This window comes from Aegilops tauschii, chromosome 2 (assembly GCF_002575655.3).
Source record: "Aegilops tauschii subsp. strangulata cultivar AL8/78 chromosome 2, Aet v6.0, whole genome shotgun sequence".
Taxonomy (NCBI): Eukaryota; Viridiplantae; Streptophyta; class Magnoliopsida; order Poales; family Poaceae; genus Aegilops; species Aegilops tauschii.
The window spans coordinates 641,515,295-641,536,561 of NC_053036.3; the positions used below are offsets into that span (position 1 = coordinate 641,515,295).

The following is a 21,267-nucleotide window of genomic DNA, read 5'->3' on the forward strand; positions in this document are numbered from 1 at the left end:
CACTATGCTAGGGACGTGTGGCTAACAAACAGACTGCATAATCTGATTTGTCTCGCCGTTCAGAGCAACTTTCATGTAGAAAGTATTTTCATCCGAGTTACGGATTATTTTATATTAATTTTCAAAGTTTTAATCAATTTACAAATTATTATTATGAAATTAATTCGAAAATATCATTATTGCATCAGCATGATGTCAGCATGACATCAACAGTCAACAGAGGTGTTGACTGGGTCAAACTGACATGTGGGGTCCGCATGTCATTGACTGATCAGGCTAAACAGAGTTTAATTAAGTTAACTAGTGATTAGGTTAATCTAATCAGGCTTAATTAAGTTAATTAATTATTATTATTATTATTATTATTATTTACTTTTCAATTAATAACCTTTTTAACAAAAACATTCTTGGGCAGGGGCCCACTGTCATACGCCCAATGGCCTTAACGAGCGCACAGTTACGGGGCGGAGCCAAGCGCGAGCGCTGGGCGCCCGATTGGGGGAACCCAGGCGCTAGCTCGGCGAGGCCGCCGGCACCCACGACGTTGGCCAGGGGAGGCGGCGGAGGCCTGCGTGCGGCGAGGTGAGGCCGCAGCGGCATGCGGAGCAGAGGCGGGGCGCGGTGCTGTGCGCGGCGGGGTGGTGGCCAGAGGCGCGGTGCAGCGGGGGAAACGGGGCGGTGGCACGGCGCGCGGTACAGCGGGGGAAGCGGGGAGGTGGCCAGGGGTGCGGTCGGCGCGAGGGGCGACGGGCACGACGGACGGAGTGGCGCGCGGCCAGGGCGCGGCCCGACCGCGGTGAGCGCGCGTGTGAGGGGATGCGGGCGAGCGCACGGGAGCGGACGAGGGGCGCGGTGTCCGCGGCGACAGCGACCATCGTGGTGCGGGGAAGAGGAGAAGGAGGGGGGCTCACGGGGGTTCGTAGGGTACGGGGCAGTGTGGCGTGGGGAGGACGACGGGGACGACGACGACGTAGGGAAGGCCGTCCGGCGAGGTGGCCGATGCGGAGGCGCTCCGAGCGGTGGTGGTCGATGAAGGGTGACGGCGCCGTTGTCCAGGCGCGGCGGGGTGTGTAAGCCCCGATCCGATCTGGATCGGGGGGAATAGGGAGAGGCGACGTGGGGGAGTGGGTGTCGGTGGGTTAGGGTTGGACTGGGGGGTGGGGTATAAGGGAGTGGGGTGGGGCGCGGCTGGGCCAGCTTGGTTGGCCTGGTGGCCAGCTGGGCCAAGGCCCAGCAGGGTTTTTTTTGTTTTTCTTTTGTTAGACTTGTTTTCTGCTTTTTATTCTTTCCCCTTTTTCTGTTTTATTTATTTTAGAGCATCTTAGAATTTTCTAAACATGTGTTTTCTTCACTATAATTACCTATGTAATATTTGGCACAGTCCAAACATTTTGGTTTTAATGTTTGAAAACTTTTGTTGTTTGCCATATTTTGAATTTGAATTTTGAACCGGTTTTTGAACTAACGAGAGATTAGCAACAATAACGGAGGTGATGTGGCATCATTAGCAGAGGTTATTGTAGCTTGATTATCCGGGCGTCACACCCATCAATCCGGCCCATATCACATAGCCCGGACACCCGAGGACCCCCTAGATCAGGACTCCCTCAGGAAGGTCCTTACATTATCAAAGAAGTTTATCGTTCCGGTGCCATCAAGATCAACAATGCCGAGGGCAATAACCCAAAGGTGGTGAACGAACAAAGAATCAAACATTATATCTCAGGTACTCCCATAAATGTTGAAACTAATATTATTCATATCATAACACTGGAGGAGTACATAAGGGAAACCATCCAGAACACTCCAGAACCCTGAAAAGGAATAGGTATGTGATACGGTAAGTAAACCCAGTCCAAAAGTTTCCCAAAAGCAATTTTACTCCGTTTTGGAATATTTAGGAAAATAAGAAGTAGCTCGTATAGCGCACGAGGAGGCGACAACCCGTGGGGGCGCGCCTCCCAGGCTTGTGGCCACCTCGTGTGACCTCCGGACTCCGTTTTCTCACAGAATACTTCTTTTGCATGGTAAAAATTCATTATATAATCTCCCGAAGGTTTTTATGACCGTATCACGGCAATATCCTTTGTTCTTGTTTCGAGCTATTTTCCTGACAGATCTACATCGCCATGACGTCTCCAAGCACACCCAAGGACAAGTTCTACAAGAAGGTCACCAACCCCTACCTTCCGGAGGTGATGCAACACCCTCAAACCATTGAGATGCATGAGGGGGTGGTTCACATCCGAGATGTTCAATGGCCAAGGAGGACCGGAAGCATGGAGGCCAGGCCCAAAGCGTTGGAGCAGGAGGTCTTCAAGTGCCAAGGGATGGTGGAACGCGGAATCAACGCCAAGCACTCTATGATGATGGAATTCACTCATGATCGCAAGCTGGACAACGATAGTATTGGAGAGGCCATCTTCAAGCTTCATTAGAAAATCGAGCGTATCCAAGCCCAGATCAATGACCTGCAAAACCAGAACTGTGAGTATGAATATAGGTTTAAGAGGATGAGTTTGGCTGTAGATTTGAGTATTCCGGAGACTCTTTCATCTTTTTCCGATGGTGAGCCTATGCCTTGGAAGACGGAGAACAAGCCTACCACATCATCAACTTCATCACCACCACCTCCGAAGGAGACTTGAGTACACGTGTATGGGCACTCCCCTTGGCTTGTGCCAAGCTTGGGGAAGATGCACCGGTATCGTATCACCATCACATCTTTATTATTATCATTTATCTTAGTTCAGTCCTTTTGGTTATATCTTGATCTGCTGAATAAAAGTTTTAGTATGATCTAGTATTTTAGTTTGCTTCGTGATCTATCTATATAACCGAGTGTGAGAGTGGTATAATAAAGATTACTTTTGAGTTGAGGGCCTTGCTTTCTTGCTTTGATCTTGGAAAATGAAAAGATAATAAAATAAATAAAAAGATTATATAATAGTCTTATGAGGAGTGATGACTTCACAAATAATAAGTATGTCGCTTGAAATTTGTTGAGGGTTGACAAACGTAGTTTTGGTCATTGTTGCAATTAATTGGAAGTAATAAAGAAAGAGAGGTCTCACATATAAATACACTATCTTGGACATCTTTTGTGATTGTTAGCACTCATTAAAATATTTTATGCTAAAAGGTTGATGTTGGACAAGGAAGACAACATAATGAGTTATGTTTTCTTATATCCGAATAGAAGTTATATTGTCATGGATCTTGCAACATGTTGAGTTTGCTCTATATCCCTTGCTAGCCAAATTTTCTGCACCAAGTAGAGATACTACTTGTGCGTCCAAAAACCTTCAACCCAGTTTTGCCATGAGAGTCCACTATGTCTACCCATGGATTGAGTAAGATCCTACAAGTAAATTGTCATCGGTGCAAGCAATAAAAATTGCTCTCTAAATATGTATGGTCTTTTAGTGTGAGGAAAATAAGCTTTATACAAACTTGTGATATTGAAGAAATAAAGCGACGGACTGCATAATAAAGTTCTTTATCACAAGAGGCAACAGAAAGTGACGTTCCATTGCATTAAGATTTCATGCATCCAACCATAAAAGCACATGACAACCTCTGCTTCCCTTTGTGAAGGTCCTATCTTTTATTTTTACCTTTATACAAGAGTCATGATGATCTTCACCTTTCCTTTTTATACTTTTTTCTTTTTGGCAAGCATTATGTGTTGGGGAAAGATCCGGACCAACATATCCACTTGGATGTAGGTGTTCATAAATTATTATTGTTGACATTACCCTTGAGGTAAATTGTTGGGAGGCGGAACTATAAGCCCCTTTTTTCCTACGTGTCTGATTGAAGCTTTGATCTCGTAAGTATCGCGCGAGTATTAGCAATTATGAAAGATTAAAGATCGTTGAGTAAGTGAACTTGCTAAAGAGCTCTTACATTGAATCTTTTCCATATTATGATAAATTGCAATTGCTTTAATGACCGACGCCTCTATCTCCAAACATGTGGACATGATTATCGATCTCGGCTTTCGCTTGAGGACAAGCGAGGTCTAAGCTTGGGGGAGTTGATACGTCCATTTTGCATCATGTTTTTATGTTCATATTTATTGCATTATGGGTTGTTATTTCACATTATGGCACAATACTTATGCCTTTTCTCTCTTATCTTACAAGATTCACATGAACAGGGAGAATGCCGGCAGTTGGAATTCTGGACCAGAAAGGAGCAAATCTGAGATACCTATTCTACACAACTCCAAATGTCCTGAAACATTACGGAGAATTATTTTGGAATATATAAAAAGTATTGGGGAAGAAACTATAGAAGGGGGCCCACCATGTGGCCACAAGCCTAGGGGCGCGCGCTAGGGCTTGTGGGCTCCCTAGCCATCGTCTGGTGCCCATCTTCCGCTATATGGAGGGTTTTGACCTAGAAAAATGATAAGGAAGCTTTTCGGACAAAGCGCTGCTATCTCGAGGCGGAACTTGGGTAGAAGCAATCTAGGGCTCCGGCGAAGCTATTCTGCCGGGGAAACATCCCTCCGAGAGGGGGAAATCAAAGACATCGTCATCACCAACGATCCTCTCATCGAGGGAGATCCAATCTTCATCAACATATTCACCAGCACCATCTTCTATCAAACCCTAGTTCATCTCTTGTATTCGATCTTTGTCTCAAAACCTCAGATTGGTACCTCTTGGTTGCTAGTAGTGTTGATTACTCCTTGTAGTTGATGCTAGTTGGTTTGTTTGGTAGAAGATCATATGTATAGATCATTAATGATATTTATTACCCCTCTAATCTTGAACATGAACATGCTTTGTGAGTAGTTACGTTTGTTCCTGAGGACATGGGAGAAGTCTTGTTATAAGTAATCATGTGAATTTGGTATTCGTTCGACATTTTGATGAGATGTATGTTGTCTTTCCTCTAGTGGTGTTATGTGAACGACGACTACATGACACTTCACCATGATTTGGGCCTAGGGGAAGGTATTGGGAAGTAGAAAGTCGATGAGGGGTTGCTAGAGTGACAGAAGCTTAAACCCTAGTTTATGTGTTGCTTCGTAAGGGGCTGATTTGGATCCATATGTTTAATGCTATGGTTATATTTATCTTAATTCTTCTTTCGTAGTTGCGGATGATTGTGAGAGGGGTTAATAATAAGTGGGAGGCTTTTCCAAGTAAGGACAACACCCAAGCACCGGTCCATCCACATATCAAATTATTAAAGTAATGAACGCGAATCATATGAGCATGATGATAACTAGCTTGACGATAATTCCCATGTGTCCTCGGGAGCGCTTTGCTTTACATAAGAGCTCGTCCAGGCTTATCCTTTGCTAAAAAAGGATTGGCCCACCGAACTAGTGCACCTATACAATTTACCATCGTATTTGGTGTGTTGGGCACCCAAGAGACTTTTTGTTATTTGGTTGCAGGGTTGTTTGAGAGAGACCATCTTCATCCTATGCCTCCCACGGATTGATAAACCTTAGGCCATCCACTTGAGGGAAAATTGCTACTGTCCTACAAAACTCTGCGCTTGGAGGCCCAACACGCTTCTAGGAGAATAAAGTTGCATAGTAGACATCACTGCCAGAAACAACATGGAGGAGGGACACCAGGGTCAACGGGGTAGTCTCTGTTCGGCACGGGTCGATAGGGCCACGGCGGTGTGGGACATGCCGATGGGGTGGCAGTGGACCGAGACAGAGTGGGGAGGGGAGTGTGGATTGGCGTTCCCTGGTGTGTGGGGCTGGAGTGTTGCATATGGTATGGGCTGGCCAATACCAGTGGCGTCTTACTTTTGGGTGTGCCACCGGTATTTCACGTACGAACGGACAACCTTGGCCCAACTACCAATGGCTTGTCATTCTGAAATGCACGCCACTCATAGTGATTTAACAATGGCACGTCCTAAACGGATACGCCACTAGTAATACCACTTGCGTATTATAACACAAAATACCACTAGTAGCAGGTCTACTATAAGGGGTTTTCCTACTGGTGCAAAGTGTGCAACTTTTTCTCTACTTTTTCTTCCGCCCCTTTCCAATTTCTATTACATAGCCTACTATGGTACATAGGTATACAAGGGTCCTTAAAAGGAATGCTACCTACGGAACAAGTGAAAATATATGAGTACTAATGGGTCCTACCTTTAGCTCTACCAAAACAATAAAATTAACTTTTATGGAAGTTTATTTTCAAACCGGACAACTGTTCAAAAATAAACTAAATACTCTTCAAGTTTTGTGCACTTTCTAAAATATATTGAAACCTAAAAATCGTATCGTTGGCACATTGGAACATATTCACACCTCCGTCTACTAAATTTTCAGCTAAACCTTGCTACAAACAATTCTCAGAAGCACTAACAAAGAGCATATTGAAAACAACAATAGCATCATTGAATGGGGGATAGGGGATCCTTGATGTCTACTACGCAACTTTATTCTTGTAGACTCTGTTGGGCCTCCAAGTGCAGAGTTTTGTAGGACATCAACAAATTTCCCTCAAGTGGATGACCTAAGGTCTATATATCTGTGTGAGGTGTAGGATGAAGATGGTTTCTCTCAAACAACCTTGCAATCAAATACAAGAGATCTCTTTTGTTCCCAACACACCCAATACAATGGTAAATTTCTATAGGTGCACTAGTTCAGCGAAGAAATGGTGATAAAAGTGTAGTATGGATAGTAGATATAGGTATTGATAATGCGAATAAATAGAATAGCAAGGTAATAAGTAAAAAAACTGAATAAAAATGGTGAATTAATGCTTAGAAACAAGGCCTAGTGTTCTTACTTTCCCTAGTGCAATCTATCAACAGTGCTAACATAATTGAATCATATAACAATCCCTCAACATGCAACAAAGAATCACTAAAAAAGTTCCTATCGAAAAAAGTAGGATGAAAACGTGTATCAACCTCTATGCCTAGATTAAACCAATGTCACCATAGGAATACGCAACTTGATTAACAAAACATATGTCAAGTGATCTCGATAAATTACCCCATTGTCACCACGGTACATCAAGTGATCTCAAATCAAAATATTCAATCCAACGTATTAAACTCAAAGAGCAAGACTCAATTCATCACAACAATGATAGAGAGGGAAGAACACCAAATGATCGAACTATATTAACAAAGTTCATGGAACATCAAGATCGTGTCCTATCAAGATCATGAGAGAGAGAAATCAAACACATAGCTACGGGTACATACCCTAATCCCCGAGGGTGAACCACCCCATCCTCGTCATGGAAGCAGCGGGGATGATGAAGATGGCCTCCGGTGATGACTCCCCCCCCCCCCCCGCAGGGTGTCAGAACGGAGCTCCGGATAAGATCGCCTTGAAACAGAGGCTTGCAACGGCGGAAAAAATCATCTAGGTTAACTTTCGGTGCTGGAATCTCGCCAAAAGGAGTTACGAGGGCCCCACAAGATCAGGTGACCCTCCCGCCCCCTAGAACGCGCCACGTGAGCTTGTGGCGTCCTCGTGGGTCTTATGGTCTCTCCATGAAGCTTCGAGGGTCTCTTATGTTCCAAAAAAAACCACCATAATTTTTTATCGTGTTTGGACTTCTTTTGGTATGGTTTTCCTGTGAAACAAGGAAATATGCAAAAAAAAAAAAAGGAACTAGCACTAGGCACTAGATTAATATGTTAGTCAATAAAAATCATATAAAAGTGCACCAAAACCATGTAGAACTAGTATAAATATGGCATGAATATTTCATAAATTATAGATACGTTGGAGACATATCAATTCCCTTGCCTTAACCCGTTATTTGATTTGAAATAAGGACCAATCAAATCATTAGCCATCACTGCTGCTTTGTCATGCATCACTGAACTCGTGACTAAATTAACATTTCTTTCATGTAATCCTTTCTGTAGCATTACTTCTGTAAGGAAGGATCAATTAATCTTAGCACATGCTTTTTCAAAATCAATTTTGAAAAGAGCATCATTTACTTTTTTCTTATAAACTCCATGCTTTACTTCGTGTAACAGCGTCACCCCCATCTAAAATAAAACGTGTTTTAATGAAGGTCGTTTGTACTGGAGCAATGGTTTTATCAGCTACAAAATTAGCCCTATTATTAATGACTTTTTAGAAAATTTGGAAAATTACATTTAGAAGAAAAATAGGGTGGTAGTGTTGAATTAAACTAGCTCCCTCACACTTGGGGAGAAGGGTCAACACACCATAGTTAAATCTGGATAAATCTAAATCTCCTCTATACCAATCCTGAAATAAATCAAACACATTACCACTAACCAAAGGCCAAAAGAACATATACAACTCTATTGGAAGACCATTTGGCTCAGGGGCTTTGATCTTCCTCCATTGGAAGACTGCATTTTTAATCTTCCATAGTAAATTCTCTACCAAGTCTTTTCTTATCCTCTGAATCTACAACATTAGGGATATACATATTAGGAGAAACATTACCAACAACATCACTAGGCCCAAACATTTTTTTGTAGAAAGCAATAGCATACTCTATATATATTTTCATCACCTTCTATAATACCATCTTCTTGATACAGAGAATTAATACTAGTTTTTCTTTTACGGCCACAAAGTTTACTCATTATATATGAAGTGAGAGCATCACCCTCAATAATTTATTTATTTTTTGCCCTTTGGAACTACATCACTTCCTCCTCCTTACAAACTTTATGCAACTGAGCATCTAAATTATTGCTAAGCTGTTATTTATCAGCAGATAAGCTCATACTTTCATTCTCCTTGTCATTATCATCTATAAAATCTACAAAAGAAATACCTCTTTTTATAAAACCACACATCATTTAGATTCCAACGTTTAAGAGTTTTCCTAAGTTTCCTTTCTCTGTTTTGCCATCTACTAATATTATTTCTGCCAGGAAAGCAACTATTCCACACTTTATTAACTACATCTACAATATCGCCTATCAAAAGCAAAAATCCATCACCAGAGGAGAGTGGTAAGATGTTCTCGAGTTAAAAAATATATAAAAACAAAGAGGATATAACTTTTCCCAGGACAAAGAAACAAGCACTGTATCTAACTTTCTTAAAGTAGGCTATAGATGATTACTCAACCAAGTATATATATCTTCTACTGGCTAATTCTATTTCCTTAATTCCTCGGTTTTCAATTATAGCCTTGAAATATTTAGACCACTTATTGAGGACAACCTCTTTATTAGATTCACTGGGTTTCCTAAATAAATTAAAATCACCTCCTACTTAAAGTGGTAAAGCATTTCTATTTTGAAAAACATGCACTAGCTCTAGTAAAAACATTTCCTTATCTCTGTTATGTGGAGCACCGTACACATTAAGTATATTCCACTTGTCTCTATTTACCTTATCTTGTACTACTGCCTTAATACATAAATTACCCACCTATGAATCTACAACATTATACCATGTCCCACAGATGGAGCAACTACCCAAGAAAAATCATGTCTACCACTAATTCTTTAAAGCTCTGAAATCAGGAAATTACTTTTCTTAGTCTTCTACAGGCCTATAAAGTATAGCTTATAATCATAAATAGCATTTCTTAAAAAAATATACTTTACATCCTCACCTACCCCTCTGGAATTTCAGAACATACCTGCCATCAAAACAGCTTCACCCCTCTGCAAACAAACAAAAAAGACTAAACAGAAGTTATAGGCCTAGAAAATCCGTAACACCTCGGTCCTGACGTCAGCCAACTGAGAATTGCTTACATAATTCTTTAGTCGGCTGAGCACTAGTCGATCCCATTATATTAAACCCATGCAAAAGAACCTCGTTATGAGGCAGCGTAAAGTTGTTAATTAGGTTAATTAGCACGGTCTAGCATAAAGAGAATACTGTACTACGTTAATTAGCATGATCTAGCATAAAGAGAATACGTTAACTATCGCCACTGCTTATTAGTGGAGTAGGTGTGTGGTTGGTCGATAATGTAGCATAAAGAGAATACGTTAATTAGCATGATCATGCTCACCACCACTGCTTGGTGGAGTAGAATATAAATAGAAGACTGAGTATCGACATGAAAACACACACACACAGAGCTCGATCGTTCAGTCAAAATGGAGCTCCTTACGCTTCTTGCCACTGCTTGCTGCCTCCTCCTAGCTGCCGTAGCTCTCCGGCGAAGCACTAGGCGAGCCCATGCCCGCAGGACCCTCCACCGTGTCCATGACGCCGCTGTGGCCCATCGGGCACTCAACAAGAACGCGGACGCCTTCTTGGACCGTGCTGAAGGCTTCTTCCCCGTTGTCCTCGGCACGGGGCTCCGCCGCGGCGTGCGGAACGAGACGATTGTCACGGCATCCCATGGCCCCCACTGGCGGGCGCTCCGCTGCAACCTCAGCGCCGACGTCCTACACCCGTCCCGCGTCGCTTCACTGGCACCGCTGCAGCAGGAGGCCGCCCAGGCCCTCGTCGCCGGCCTGTTCGCCAAGGTCCAGGGCGAGGCCGCGTCTGTTGTTGTCCGAGGCGACCTGAACCGCGCTGCGTTCTCCCTGTTGGCGCGTATGTGCTTCGGCGACGGCGTCGACGGGCACTGCGTGGAGTCCATGGAGCGCGAGATGCTGGATCTGCTGGCCACCGTCGGGGAGCTCATCCCCGTGGTGGACGGCTCGTGGCTGCCCCAGCTCCTGTACCGGAGGCAGCTCACCCACCTCATGGGCGCCCTCGGCAGGCAGAAGCTGATGTACCTTCCTCTCATCGACGCACGGAGGCGACCTGAATCTCGCGTCTATAGGGGCGGCGGCGTCGCCTATCCGTACGTGGACTCACTCCTTGATCTCCGCGTGCCCAACGGCGAGGGCGGCGGGCGGCGGGCGCTCAGGGACGACGAGCTCGTGTGCCTCGTATCCGAGTTCCTCGGCAGCGGCTCGGGCTCCACCGTGGCCTGCGTGGAATGGACCCTGGCCCACCTCGTCGACAGACCGGAGGTCCAGGACAAGCTGCGGCGCGAGATTGACGGCACCGACGGAGGCGCGGTCACCATCAAGAGCCTTCGCCGCGGCATGCCGTACCTGAACGCCGTGGTGCTCGAGAGCCTGCGCATGCACCCGGCGGCGCCGTTCATGATGCGCGGGACGCACGGTGACGGAGCCGCGGTGGTGGGCGCGACCATGGTGCCCAACGGCGACGGCTTGATGGTGCAGTTCGTTCTAGGCGACATCGGAAGGGACAGCAAGGTGTGGACGGATCCGGACGAGTTCCGCCCTGAGCGGTTCCTGGCCGGAGGCGAGGCGGAGGGCGTGGGGCCGTTGCCGGGACCCAAGGAGGTGAGGATGCTGCCGTTCGGTATAGGGCATAGGCACTGCCCTGGCACGAGCTTCGCGATGCTGCAGGTCAAGTGCTTCCTGGCAGCGCTTGTGCGAGAGTTCGAGTGGGCGGATGACGACTGTGGGAGTACGGCTGGTGGAGTCGACATGACGGAGCTGGACGTCTTCTTCAAGGTGATGAAGAAGCCCCTCTCCGCACGTGTCATGCGACGTAGTAGTGTAAAATAATCCTAGCTAGGGTCCACATGCATGCAGGCACATGCATGCTTGGTGTTGCTTATTCGGTTTGTGCAGTGTTCCTTAATTCTCAGCTGTACGTGATCGTCGTCCTCCTTAGGATTGCTGACACGCATGCATGGTGTTGTCATATTTATTTCCAGCGCGCAAGTCAAAGTGTATAACTGTGTGGTTTGCCCAAGTTTTACTTTCCTTCACTTCAAAAATAGTTTTATTTACTTTTCTTTGCGATGAGAAGCTCAGACTCGGATTGAGCTCAACTCGACCGAGTTCAAGTGACATAACATGTAAGGAAGAAAAAGTAAAAACTGAAGAATTTTTTGCACGGATCTCAATGTAAGATCTTACGGATATAGTATCGACCGAGAGATAACAAAGTCTCAGTCGACATAGACTTAGCAAGACTCTTCCATCAAACAGGGTGGTTAGAGTTGTTGTCACAATATGTGATAGGATGGCCAATTTGTGAAACCAGCCGAGGGGCAGAGGAGTTGGTCTTAGACTACACTCGACACTCCATATACAATCTACCAAAAAGCAGGATTAGGTTTTTATCTCTTTTGAAAGGGCCGAACTTGGGTAAACTCTCCCGTAAATCTATACCAGAACAACTCCAACGCTCACATTTCCCCACAATCTATATGATCGTTCCCATAGTAGCACTTTCTCTTTGATGTCGAACCCGAGCTATATGGATACCTCCGGTAACAACCCTTGACAAGACCTGTTCACGTGCCCCTAACGATCAGATCTTGCAGGCCGTCATGAAGTGTCAGGTAGGTGTGGCCCACACTTAGCGTGACTCTGGGGACCCAGGTTCCACGGGAACGACAACACGACAGATAATACAATCCGCCAAAAACACGAGTAGGATTTTTACCAAATACAGTACTGTGCATAGGGGGGCCTAACCTGTATAAATCTTTGTCTCTCGTGTGCTTCCATTCTGATCTAGTACATGAGTGACCCCTCTGAACGCAAATATACCGTCGGAAAATATCTAAGACAACATTCACGACAGCGCCCGCGAAGGGACACCGACATCGTTTCAACCACCGTGGTAAGGTCGGGCCAGTCACCTTTGCCTGAACTGCCACTTTCATGGTCTAATGACTATCCTATAAGAGTATCTACAACCGTACTTGACAAATTCGATCCCTCAAACGCCCGCAGACGTGCCCAAGCGCGTTCACAGGCAGCGACCGGTCACGCCTCAAAAAATGCATTCCACATCCGGATACCTTAAATAAGAAACCTCAAATCCATATACGTGCAACGTGAAACCTAATCTAAGCAGAGCTCGTCTGGTTGCCCCCCCCCCCCCCCACCCGGCTCTGCCCTAGCCATGTCCGGCAGCCGGCTGCGCTCCTCAGAGTATTGGTCCGGTCGCCGGCAAGGTAGAATAGGGCATGCGAAACGAGTCGGCTCGCGGGACTCGAGGCACCGCCGTCTCCCATGCTCTACTCTTCCTCGTCGGAGCCCGAAACCCGAACGGTGCCGGTGGACGTCAGATTGATGACAGATCCGTCCGGCGACGAGCCGCCAACATCCACCACGATGCGGTTGCGTCGCCCGGACTGATGCCCCATACGGGCGCCGGAGAATGCCACTCCTCCTCGCCGATATACGCCGCCGCGAGGGCTGCCTCCGTCTCACGCTCCCGGTGCCTTCCACGGCGGGCACGCCGTACCATGGCCTCGTGGGACGATGGTGCGTCCTGAATATCGACGCGCCAACGGAGGGGTTGCGCGTCCGCCAAAGCGTTCGGACGCCAGATGGACCGCACAGCCTTCGTCAGGGCAGGTGCGGGTGGCCTAGTGCCGGATCCATGCGCCATTTGTGTGGACGCAATCAATTCTCGAAGGATGGAGTCCGAGCGCAGCCGTGCAAGGGCCTCCTCCTGGGCGCGGCGGAGCGCAAGCGGGACGGCCATCTCCTCCTCGGCGACGCGTGGGATGAGCTTGGGGTCGACGGATCTGGAGCTAAAGGACTCGGATCCGCTGCCCGCCATGCCGAAGACGGCCGGAAGGAGCCGGACACGAGCTTTGGTGACGGAGGGGATTGGACGGGAAGGGAGTGAAGTGGCTAGGGTTTGGTCCGGCGAGCGGATGGGAAGAAATTTATGTGGGGTCAGGTGGGCCAGCGTGGGCCAGGTCCGACATGGTGGGCATACCCAGGCTCGCCTGGGCGCCCCATATCCGCCCCATATTTGGGCTAGATATGAGGGGTGCCGGTCAGCCCGGGCGTTTGAGGGCCGTTTGAGGGGCCCGTCTGGGTCAAAAAATTGTGACCGGATAGTGACCGGGCGGCTCACCGGGACATATGAGATGGGTTTGAGAGGTCCAGCTATAGATACTTCATATTTTGTCAGTCTTTGGTAGCTACCACGTGGTGTCTTGTATGCTAGGCCCGGGTTACATGTAGTCGAGTCTAGTCAAACGTTTAACGCTTGGATAATTCCAAGTTCAGTTATGATCTCCTTCTTCGAGAAAATTTTCAATCTATTTATCGTCAATCATGATAGTACAACGAACATCAGAAATAAAAAAATACATCAAGATTCATTGACCACATAGCAATGACTACGAGGATTAAAGCGAGCCGAAGGTGCGCTGCCATCATCGCCCCTTCATCGCTGGAGTCGGGCAGTTATGACCATGCATACATGTTCAGCAGCAATTCTGGCCCACAATATTGCCAGGAAGAATTTCCTTGTAGCCAAACGAATTCCATCATGGCTTCTAGAACGGCACAGGAGAGGTGATGGCTTGCAGGTCAGTGTGGATGAAGTAGTCTATTTTGTACACTTTGTTAATGTCCGCATAGCTGCTTTCTCCTCTGGTTAGACAATTAGGCGAAAGTGCGCTAATCATAGGTGATGGCCTGATGGGCAAACTACTTCACTAACAAACTCTAACAAGCGCCTCCATTAGATATTCTACGAGGTATCATATAAGTAGATTACCTTATCATGTCGCATGCTTATACTCATTCTTAAACCCACACTTGTACAATTACGCTTTGCACCTCTTTCTCCTTTTGAGTAGTCGCTTTGTTCCTTCCGAAGAATTATATTGTTCTTTCCAGATCCACTAACTTGGGATATTAGAGCATATACAGCCGGCCGCTCCAAATCCTCAAACGTCCTGGCGGCCCGCCCGGTCACTCACCGGTCAAAAAATTGACTCAGACGGGCACCTCAAACAGGCTTCAAACGCCCGAGTAGACCAACACCCTTCATATCCAGCATAAATATGAGACGGATATGGAGGTGCCGCCTGGGCAAGCCCGTCACGTCGGCCTGGTCCGCTATGGCCCGCAATGACTGATGCGGAGCATCCCACGTTCATCCCATGTACACTCCGTTTACTCTCCAAGCCCCAAGGATACATAAGATGAGACCTCGACTATACACCATTGGACACAAGGTGAACTCGCTCCTCTTCGAACCATCACTTTCCATATGTGAGACATGGCTACTACCTCAAATATATGTGTTGTGCATGACCAGGAACCAAGAGGGAGACCATGGACAAGACGGCGAGGACACCAAGCGTGAGGAACAAGAGGAAGAGTTGCCAGGAAGCTACAGCTCTCGGACGTCCGACGACCTCCGGACGACCGACGACCCCCGGACGACCGACGCCTGGGGACTACACCAGCCAGATCAACCCCAGCCGAGGCAACCTACAGCGTCCGGACGACCGTCAGATGCCGGACGCCCGACACCTCCCAGGCCCCGGATGACCGAGTGCCACCGGACGACCGGTGCCACGGCGATAGAACGTAATTTATGGAAGTCCGAAGATCTACGGACGTCCGGACCGTCCCGAGCCTCCGGACGTCCGACCCCCACCGGACGTCCGACGCCTGTGTGCGCAGCCGCGGGCCTTGGGCCTTGTAACTCTCCCCCACTTACCCCTTCGTGGCTCTAGACTATAAATAGACCTCCCCCTCATCCTTTCTGAGGTTAGCAATGGTTTAGCTCATATTAGAGATAGAGCTTTGCTCATCCATACGGATCTACTCCTCGAGAGAGACCGCGGCCCCTCTTCGGAGAAGATCCATCTTGGATTCAAGACCCCTCACGGGAAGATCCCCTCGTGGATTCCAGGCCTCCTCACGGAGAAGAACCGGTTACCTTTGTATCGTCCTTTGTTGATCGTGGATCTTGTATCTCCTCTCGTGTTTCGAGGATCTAGCACATGTGTGACTATATCTTGTTGGTTTTAGTGATTCTCTTGTGTTTTCCCTCGTGATTCCCTTCGTGTTCTTCGTGTTCTTAGTTGGGATCCGCTCCTTTCGTGAAAGATCGGCCGTATAGGGTTTCACCCTACATCATCTTGGTATCATGAGCCACATTGATCATGATTTCGGAGCCTCCCCTCTTCGTTTTCTAGCTTGATTTTGTTGTGTTCTTCCCTAATTTCGAAAATCCCCACCAAAAAATAGCCCCAAAAATTTTTGTGATTTGTTGGTGTGATGAAGTTTTGTTGATTTTGATCCATGGATTTGCTTGGTTTCGAGTGGATCTAGCATCTCCCCAAGTTTCCCCATCTTTCATCCACAAAATTTCGTCAATTTTTGACCCCAAAATCCCCAATTTCCGCCCAAAATCGCGTCCCGAAACTCGCATCTTGCGTTGACCCCGACCCACCGGACGACCAACGTTTTACGGACGTCCGGAGCCCCAGGAACGACCGGACGTCCGCAACTTTCCGGACAACCGGAACCAGCCAACAGAACAGAATTTACGGATTTCCGAGCCCGACCGGACGTCCGACGACCGGACATCCGTCCATTTACGGACATCCGTAACCTGTAGTTTCAGACTTCGGCTGATTTTTGTTTTGTCCATAACTAATTCATCCGAACCTATTGACATCCTCCTTCCCACAAAAATACCACCAACATCATTTGACTCCAACAAATTTTGACAACTTTCGCATCTTTGCCTAGGGTTTCCACCACATCATCCGCTACACCACCACTGACTTCCGCAACCTAACACTTTTGTGATCCATATAGCATTAGTGGTTGCTCGAGTAGTGATTCGAGTCTCCTAAGGTGTTTCGGCTACTTAGGGACGGTTGCTTCTTCATCAACCACCACCACCATTTCCGCATAGGCTTGCCCACCATACACTTCCACCACCCCAACATAACCCAATTTTGTTTGAGCTTGTTTGAGTTGTGGCTTGTGTCTCCTAAGGTGTTTCGGCTACTTAGGGACGGTGACCTCAACTTAGACACGCATAACCCATCATAACACCACCACCACTTTCTGCTACCACCATTTGACTTTTGTCCTTGAGATTTTGAGTTCGCGTTTTTTCCGTTTCCTAAGGTGTTTCGGCTACTTAGGGACGAGTCTCCATCATCTTGGTATCTACATCAAGAACACCGCCACTCATCATCGCCAAGGACGGTAACCTCGACGACATCATTGTATATTCCCCTTGCAATTGTATTGATAACCCCTAGCCCATTTTGCGTCACTTGCCTATCGAGACTAGCCATTTGAGTATTGCCGGCAGCGTTACTTGTGCACATTAGTGATCATCCCTTCCATTGCATAAATACCATATCATCTTGGTATCATCATATCATCCCTTGTGTCACAAGATTGTTCCCGCATATACACAATTGCCATCTTGGTTTGTGCATTGTGGCCATATCAAAAAAAAGAATAAGCTTTTAAGCAAAAGAGAGAGCAAAGAAGCTTGTAAGCAAGTGCCATAGCATCATACCACATTGCATATAAGATTGTCATATCCGATCATCTTGGATCATCTTGAGAGAAACACCGGGAACCATACATACATAGCATACTTGGGATAGAAAGTTTATCCATATTGCATATCATAGGTTGTGCACAAGTGTCGTATCCGCCTATAGAGCAATCGTGCTAGCGTCTCTCTTGAGTTGTGCAACACGAGCGTTTTCCGTGGATTCCACATTTTGTGCTCATTCCTTGGTTGCACGACCCCATCTATCTATCCATGTGTGTGTTTCCGTGTGCCACATATTGCTATTGGTCTACTTGTTTCGCTTGCGAATTTGTGAATCTCTTTCAACATTATTGACTCTTGCTAACATTTTGCATCAAATTTTTTGTGCCACTATCCTCACCGGGCTCCTCCATAAGCCTTACTTGTGTAGGTGTGAGAAATCGACGAGATCGGTACCAATTGTGCTATTTCCTTGTTACATCATTGAGTGATCATTGATCCATTTTCGACATCGGTCAAGGTACATTTGGTATAGTTCTCTCCTTTCTTCCACTCATATTTGCTCGAGTCTTGTGATGGATAGGCAAGGCATTTCATCTCCGGTCTTCGACAACAACGACGGCGTGAACAACTACATCACCAAAGCGTCCATCGTCGATCTACAACGACAAATGCAAGGCGCACAATCAAGATTGCGAGAGCGCATCGACAACCTCGCCATCGACATACACCACTCCGAAGCAAGGAAATGGGAGTACATCGACACCAAGTAGGGCGAGCTAAGGATCAACTACGAGACATGGTGGCCGACTACTAGTCTTCTTCCCCTTCATCATCCTCAAGGTGGCGGCGAGCAAGTCGATCATATTCGGAGCGCCCACACGATGCAAGTGCAATTTGTCCTCGTCCACATCTCCATGGCGATCACCATCACGTTCGTGATCCACATCATCATGAAGGGCAAATCACCTCCAAGCATCATGTGCACGACGACGACGAACGACATCTAATATGAGCTCAAGTACGACAACGACACCATCTTCATGAAGATGCTCCACAAGCGCAAACGTACAAGTCCCAACAAGCCATACTTCACGCCAAGTCCAAGCTTTATGAGCATAAGAGAAGACCGCGAGACGAGCACCACCAAGACGGAGCTACGGCTACAACAACCACTTCGGCATCTTTGCCAAGTGCTATCAAGGCATCTTCGCCTTTGGACGTACGACATCTTCGCCTACTTCCCACGAGTACGCCTACATTGACTTCATCAAGTCCAAGGCGACCACCTACAAGCGAGGGCGACACTTCCATCTTCGAAAGCCCCTCAAGGAAGATGGCCGAGCATGGGAAATTCCCTTCGGTCATGGAGACAAGCTACGAGGTGCCATATCATATGGGCCTCCAACCACAGGACGGTGACAAGAAGGTTGAGCATGGGACTATCCATTCAATCAAGGCGGCAATAGGAGTTGAGCATGGAGACGTTTGCACCAACATCTCTCCGACACCCACATATAACGAGATGTCCCAGTTGCCATGTGAGGAGAGCCACCAACACATGAGTGACATGAGCGACTCCACCATACGTGACATTGAGAGCATTTCCTATGAGAGGATGAGTGTGACCACCACTAGCCCCACACATGAGAGCATGCCACACACCCTATGTGGGGTTGAGAGCCATTTGAGTGCCTCCACCAACAATATGAGTGAGAGCATCCTTGACAGAGTGAGTGAGCCACAACACTTAGTGAGTGAGGTAGTTGAGAGGGCATGTGAGGCCACTATGATTTCTAACGACTTAACCTCTACTCCGAGTGTGTTTTGTTCTTTGGTGCTAGGTCTCCTACATGACGACATGCCTATGCTCGATGAGTCCATACCTCCAATGGAGACGAGGATGGCCATGGTGGATGATGATGCACCCCCCACATGGTTCCATCAAGATGAAGATGACAACTACTTGTTCTTCACCACCTCACCTACAACACATGAGCGATGTTCCAAAGGTAACATAGGTGACAATGCTTCTCTTGTCCCATTAGCGGACTATCTTATCAATGATTGCTTGCATGATGTTGACACACCTATTCCCATGCTTCATGCTAGTGCGACTTCCTCATGTCATGACTTACCTATTTATGATGAATATGATGATGAGCATGTTGAGTTGCCTAGTTGTGATGCTATGCTCCATAGTATATCATGTGAAAATTCTATTGGTCACGTCATGTTTGACAATCCATTGAACTTGTCATATGCTATGAGTGAGATCTCCCATATTGCATCTTTTCAATCTCAACATAGTAACTATGCATGCCCCATTAAAATAAATCCCATTTGCACTTATGGCATAGATGACGAGATGATGGTCATTGGCTTTTGTTTTTCATGCGATGATATTGCCATGCTTCCTTTACATAATTTGCGCAATTCATCTACTATGTCATGCCATGATCACATTGTTCCACTAATACTCATGAGGAGACCCCCATAGTTTCCTCATACATATTAGGAGATTTTGATGCATTCCATACTTTGCATGATTCCCATAATTGCGTCCACCATATGCATTCCATGAATAACAACGCTCTACATATTTTCCATGATGCTTTACACAATTTGAGTCACCATTATGCCATACATAATGACAAACCTACCATGATGGATGACATGTTTCTATATCACGCATCTCATTTATTTGAGCATTGGATATTTTGTGCTAACCAACACAAGCACGTGCGCATCATGATGGATGATGTGTACATATACCATGCACACACAATTTTCCCTTTGTCTTTGTTTTGTGTAGGTACTCACGTATACTCGTCAACCTCTCAATCCCAAGAGTTGACGAAACGAGCTCTTGAGAGCAACGATGATTTGGGATCCCGTGGACTATCCTTACCACCATTCCCTTCACGCAAGGACTACGCACATCTCTTTTACTTGACTCTCACACGGCTATGAGCTATATATCACTTGTTACCTTATGCCCATTCTATCGTGTTCACTTTGCATGTTACACCTCTTTACATGACTTTGCCATGCAATTGTGACCCTTGCTTGAATTTACCCATGATTCACAATTATGCTACTCCTATGTGTATTTGCATGCTTGGTGGAGATACTTGTTGCTATTACCATGCTTTCCTTGTGCCTCATGCTATTGTTGATTCTTGTGTTGGGAGAGTCATGATGTTCCATTGCTATTCACCTAGGACTTCTTGTCAATACAATGATGATACTTTCCTCATATCTTGCTTTCATGCTTATGATATGTCACGTGCATTATTCATGCCCACTATTTACACACATGACATGCTTGCCATGATTCCTTCTAGTACGTTGCATCTTCGCACTACTAGCTTGCTTGACTTGATCACTATGATTACTTGCTTGGTTGCATCACCCATGTTCCATCCTTACTCGCTTTCTTGGGTTGATGACATATATGTTCATGCCTCTCACATGTTATATCTTGATAATTGTCTCTTGTGCCCATTAGTTGCCTCTCTCATATCTACTTGTAGTGAATGCAACCATACTTTTCTTATTGATCTTGGAGACTTGGACATATTACTTGTGAAGCATGCTTGTTTGATTGAGCCTATTGTATTTGGTTGTTATCGCATCATATGCCTCCATACTATGAAATGCTCCCTTGTCCTTTCTTATGATGAGCATGATGCATACACTTGTTGGGTATTTCACCACAAGAATGCTAGGTTTTGCATTCCCTCTAACCTCATTTGTTTTTCCGAGTGTTTGTCATGTTCTTTCGTTTTGAAGGATTCACAAGGCGGCACCATCACGAGACATATTATTTATGAGAAGGCATACAAGATGCGCAACTCCATCATCCTTGAGAAAATCCTAAAGGTGACCTCCTTCTCTTTGAGACATCCTCAAATACGCATATTGGATGGGCCATTCTTTCATTGTTGTTTCCTTCTTGTTGTCTACATAATACATCTATTGGATGGAGGACCGGCATTGGAGATGGACCCTATGGACCT

At 46.3% G+C, this 21,267-nt stretch overlaps 2 protein-coding genes across 2 annotated transcripts; both read left to right on the top strand.

The window, feature by feature from the left end:
• Window positions 1-2,129: 2,129 nt before the first annotated feature.
• Window positions 2,130-2,438, top strand: LOC141041413 (uncharacterized). The gene has a single exon (XM_073507558.1). It carries the CDS (start codon window positions 2,130-2,132, stop codon window positions 2,436-2,438), a length of 309 nt encoding a protein of 102 aa, XP_073363659.1.
• Window positions 2,439-10,036: 7,598 nt separating this feature from the next.
• On the top strand, window positions 10,037-11,675 carry LOC109757902 (cytochrome P450 89A2). Its single transcript, XM_020316746.4, has one exon. It carries the CDS (start codon window positions 10,069-10,071, stop codon window positions 11,503-11,505), a length of 1,437 nt encoding a protein of 478 aa, XP_020172335.2. The 5' UTR covers window positions 10,037-10,068; the 3' UTR covers window positions 11,506-11,675.
• Window positions 11,676-21,267: the final 9,592 nt, after the last annotated feature.

Coding starts and splice junctions, on each gene's coding strand:
- LOC141041413 (XM_073507558.1), top strand. CDS start 2,130: ATGACGTCTCCAAGCACACCCAAGGACAAGTTCTACAAGAAGGTCACC.
- LOC109757902 (XM_020316746.4), top strand. CDS start 10,069: ATGGAGCTCCTTACGCTTCTTGCCACTGCTTGCTGCCTCCTCCTAGCT.